Source organism: Prunus dulcis, chromosome 6 (assembly GCF_902201215.1).
Source record: "Prunus dulcis chromosome 6, ALMONDv2, whole genome shotgun sequence".
In the NCBI taxonomy this organism is placed as follows: Eukaryota; Viridiplantae; Streptophyta; class Magnoliopsida; order Rosales; family Rosaceae; genus Prunus; species Prunus dulcis.
The window spans coordinates 17,788,352-17,793,516 of NC_047655.1; the positions used below are offsets into that span (position 1 = coordinate 17,788,352).

The window sequence follows — 5,165 nt, forward strand, 5'->3', positions numbered from 1 at the left end:
AAGGGGAAGATGGGCGGTGGGGAGGAGGGGCAGTGGCCACCTCCCCCCTTAGCTTCCTTGCGGTTGATTGTCGACAAGGAGAAAGAGAACCAGAGTACGGCTAAAGTTGTTTAGAGGTTTTTCTTTAAGTGACCAACATTAAGACTCTGTAGTGCATTTAGATGTTGCTTTGCAACTTCAATCTTTACGAACTATAATGAGTATAAAATTAACGGAAACAGTCCGTCAAATCCTTCAAAAGTCTATCATTTAATTAAGTTTGTGTAACTCTTCAAGAGGCTTGTATCCCAAAAAAAAGTATGTGCAACTCAACATGAGCCCAAGTCCGTAGAGTTTATAAAAATTAATAATAATAATAATAATAATAATAATATTTTAATAGTGCAAAAGTCAATCAATTAAAAATCTTCTGCATAAGTTTTGATAAATCTGAATCCATTACACATTTAAATAAAATCCTTAAACAAATATTGTCGAATGATAGATTGCTTGGTTTTAAGTTTTCATATAAAATAAAATCAATTTCTTTTGAAAATGACTATTTAGAAAAGAAAAAAACGCAATGCAATACCTCGTGGCTCTATTAAGAGGAGTATAATTTTCATTGAACGAACAAACACAATGTCTTGCCCTCATTAAATGTACACGAAGCTATAATAATTTAATGTTGTAGCTTTCAAAAAAAAATTTATTATAAATTTAACTTCATGTATAATATATATATATATATATATAATTCCTTTTTATTGAGGAATTCTTCAAATACTTTTACTTAAATTAAGTCTTCTGACTAGGCATCAGAAAAAAAATTTTCAAACTACTTATAACCGAGCATATTACTTAAATTAGGTCTGCTGACTAGGTTGTCACTACTCATAGTCGGGGCAAGAAAACAACTCGGGCTTTCTACCTAGAGATTCTTTACTCTTCTGCATTCTTAAACCTCGGAGAGGTCGAACAGGGGGGCAGAAGTAGGCCTGGGCTGCTTTGTTTGGGCTTTTCGGCTTTTGTGGTGCCTCCCACTCTTAATTTATATATATATAACACAAAGTATGCCTATATTTTTTTTTATATAAAAAGAGAAAAAACCCACCCTCAGTTCATCTTGAAATCATGGCCCCATTTGTGGGGTCGAACCCTTATACCCAAAGAAAAAAAAAAGTACTCCCATATTGAGAAAAATGAAATACTCTTAAAGAAAAACAACCGAATGTAGATCACTTGATCCCATGTGATCGATGCATCGGTTGCTGACTCCAGACCCCAAGAAGTGTGCATCTAAAATATATATTATATGTATTATGCACATGTTTTTCTTCATTTTCAGTGTGAAAGATGGCCACAATATAAGCAAAATGATATTGAGCAATGAATAGAACATGCAGTACAATTCCTCTATAATATATTTTGGAAAGCTTCGTCAACTTCGACTTCTTTGTCCATGGATCTGCTTCGGGAGATCATATATTAATTCTTTCGCATCCATCACTCTAGGTCATGCACATGCATGTATAAATGTAGTAGGTAGGTCTACAGTACTCAAAAGAGGAAGAAGAAAAATATCCAACTCTCTTCTTTAGGAATTGTGTAGTCAATACACTCTAGGGCATTTTTTTTAATTTATTTTTTTAAACAGAGATTAAGTTATAGATGTAATTTCCACAAAAGGTTCTTTGGAAACATATGAAAGTTCCACGGATACAGGACATTTAAGAAGTTAAAGGAAAAGAAAAAGGCCCAACAACAATTTGTTGAATGTGCCTCGTACTCATAAGGTCCATTTTTTTCCTTCTTCTCGTAACTTATTTTGCACTATTCTCCTTTCCATAGGCATTAGGTGGTTAGGCCTCTTTTGATTGGGAGTGAATCCATTGTCTTTAAATTGGTGTTCCCTTCCATGTCGCCTCTTTAATTTGCTGACAGATGTCAACTAGCATAACTGAGAGTTATAAATTTTTTATTTGAGAATTTTAAATATTAAAAATATTAAAAACAACCCAATATACGCGAGCATGAATTATGGATATGTTTACGATCACAAAAGTTTCTCTCCTATTTTGGTAATGTGAATGTGAATGGCAGAAAATGTGAAAAGAACCTGGGTCAGACTTTCTCCATTCTTTCGCATGCAATAGATATATAAGACAGGTTCTTATTTTATAATCTTAATTCATGCCCCAAATATTATAAAATGCTGGCAGAAAATGGATCTTACTCCTTGCAGTTAATGCCAAGCGGAGGAAAGGGCACACGAAATGGCCCGCAAGACGCCCTCTAATTTCAATGGCGGTGCATGTGACTGATCCAAGACCCTCACTATTATATGAATGCACTAAATCCCATTTGCTTTCACTTGTTTCTTCACATTTTACACTTCAGTTTCTTCAAGCATTTCCCTCCTCTCTTTGGACTTGGCTCAGCCAACACTTAATTGATTGCTGATTGTTTCTATTTAGCCATGGCCATCTCTAGGGTTTTGTTGTTGTTTGCTCTCTGTGTGCTTCCGGGGCTTGTCAGCGCACGCACATTGGGCAACCCCTTCCACATCCAGGGCCGCGTCTACTGCGACACTTGCCGTTGTGGTTTTGAGACCACTGCCACCACTTACATTCCCGGTACTCCTTGTAACGCCATAAGTTTTCTATTTATGCTGACTCGCATATCGCATTTTCTGATCACATAGCTAAACACATTATGTGACAGATGAGCCTACCTGTTATGTACGGACGGAACAAACGTATGATGATTTTTCTAAACATTTTTGTTTGAATTGTGTGTTATGCTGTGCTTGTTAATTAGGTGCAACTGTGAGAATTGAGTGCAAATACAGGAACACCTTGCAGCTTGCTTACAGTGTTGAGGGAGAGACCGACGCAACTGGAACATACAACATTTTGGTTGAAGATGACCATGAGGACCAAATCTGTGAGTCTGTTCTTGTTAGCAGCCCAGTAAATGACTGTAAATCAGCAGACCCGGGACGTAAACGTGCGAACGTGGTGGTCACCCGTTACAACGGCGTCGTTAAGGACAAGCATTACGCAAATAACATGGGATTCTTCAAGGATCAGCCGTTGGCTGGGTGTGAAGAACTGCTAAAGCAATACTTGAACTATGATCAGCCAGAATAGAGGAGGAGGAGCTATATACAGCCTTGTTAGTTCATGTGGGCTATCTTAGATTTGAGCTATAATGCTGTTGGTTATATAAACCTATCATTGATCTCAATGATATGGTGTTGGTTCTCCGTCTGTCTTTAATTTGTTTAGTTTGTGGACGTTAATGTTTTAATCTTAATGTTCTGTTTCACTATATATGTATGTATTTTGGTCACTCAATTGTGGCTTTCAATATAGATGAACTTCTCTCCTTCTGCTAAATAATCATGATCAGTAACAAAAGAAAAAAACTATACACTAGAAAAGAAGAAACCTTTCATCTCCTTTTTTTTTCTTTTTTTTCAAAAATAAAACATCAATGTCTTTCTTCTTTTTTTGGCAACAAAATCAATAGTATCTTTAAAAAATATGAGGTTTATATTGTGGGAGCAAATAAATCCGACATCCAATCAGAAGGCGCCACTTGGAAAAGAAGCTAATCCTAGAAATATATTATTTAAACTAATAAATCAAGTTTAATAATATATTTAGAGTGCTGCTAAACGAACCCTAAAATTAACTGAGTACACCTATCAAACTATTTATTGAATTACTAATTTATTCTATTATAAAATGACCAAAAAAGATATATTGAATTGTGAAACAAATATAATTTTAATAAGTACTCTACTCACCATATTCAACCCTAATCAAATAGCAATTGAACACTGGCAAAGGCACAAGGAGATGTCATTGAATGTTTGGGGTCCTGCATTAAACTTGAATTGATTCTTGTGTTGAATTATTGTCTTGCCTTGAAACTTGTAAGATGCTATTTCTTTGTTCTATTTATATGCTACTTGAATTATTGTCTTGCCTCCGTGATTCCTTATTGTAGATAATGATTTACAACATACTGAAAATAAAAAAGGATACTGGTGTTGTTGTATAAGAAAGAGAAGATGATTTTCTAGAGACGTGGTTGTGGTTGCAACTGAGGTGATGTATTTTGTTTGGTTCAGTTAATTCAACAGGCAGAACTACCTAGTGGGCTACAATGGGTTGTAGCCCACGTAGCTTTTTGGAAAAGAAAATTTTAAACTTATATAGCCCATTAGCTGAGGCTATCGTCTTATGACTTCTTGGCAGTTTCTTACGTAAAGAATTATATCCTAGTTTCCTAATTGGTCCCACATAATTAAGTATCCTCGATTATAATAAACTATGTTAAAATAAAAAATATACATGCGAAACTTAGCCTAGTAGCAGTCTCAAAAAAAAATACATGTCTCCTTTTGTATTCTTTGTTATGAAAGTCTCATTGGTAAAATTTGTATCCCTAACTCTCCAATTTTAATATTTTCATTGATTTGTCTCCATAAGAGAAAGATTTGTCTCAATGAAATTCACCTTTTTACGAATAAGATGAAACGAAAATGTCACAAAATATCATTTAATAGATAGGTTGATTCGCAACAAGATGGATTCATATGACAATAACAAAAATATTTCAATTCTCTAAAGGATGTCAGTGGAACATCCCACATCGACCAATGGAGAGGAGGTGATGTGCCTTATATGTACATGCCCACCTTCATCTAGCACGAGGCCTTTTGGGAGCTCACTGGCTTCGGAGACATGGGAACTCCGAAGTTAAGCGAGTTAGGGCTAGAGCAATCACAGGATAGGTGACCCACTGGGAAGTTGCTCGTGATTTCCAAAAAACAACACCGTGATAGCAGAGAGGGGGCCCAAAGGGAACAATATCGTGCTACGGCGGAGCCGATCCCGGGATGTGACAATTTGGTATCAGAGCCACTCTGCCGTGTGGTGCGAGTGTGCCGACGAGGACGTCAGGCCCCTAAGGGGGGTGGATTGTAATATTCCACATCAACCAATAGAGAGGGGGTGATGTGCCTTATATGTATATGCCCACCTCCATCTAGCACGAGGCCTTTTAGGAGTTCACTGGCTTCGAAGTTATGGGAACTCTGAAGTTAAGCGAGTTAGGGCTAGACCAATTCTAGGATGGGTGACCCACTGGGAAGTTGCTCGTGATGAGTTCCT

General features: G+C 36.6%; 1 protein-coding gene across 1 annotated transcript; it reads left to right on the top strand.

Annotated features, from left to right (window-relative positions):
* The first annotated feature begins 2,458 nt into the window (after window positions 1-2,458).
* On the top strand, window positions 2,459-3,131 carry LOC117633232 (protein DOWNSTREAM OF FLC-like). The gene is made up of 2 exons (XM_034366952.1): window positions 2,459-2,615; window positions 2,800-3,131. Exons 1-2 carry the CDS (start codon window positions 2,459-2,461, stop codon window positions 3,129-3,131), a joined length of 489 nt encoding a protein of 162 aa, XP_034222843.1.
* Window positions 3,132-5,165: the final 2,034 nt, after the last annotated feature.

Bases quoted from the DNA above. Each gene is read 5' to 3' on its own strand.
- LOC117633232 (XM_034366952.1), top strand. From the start codon at position 2,459: ATGGCCATCTCTAGGGTTTTGTTGTTGTTTGCTCTCTGTGTGCTTCCG. The intron at 2,616-2,799 runs GTACTCCTTGTA...CTTGTTAATTAG, and splicing joins TGCCACCACTTACATTCCCG to GTGCAACTGTGAGAATTGAG.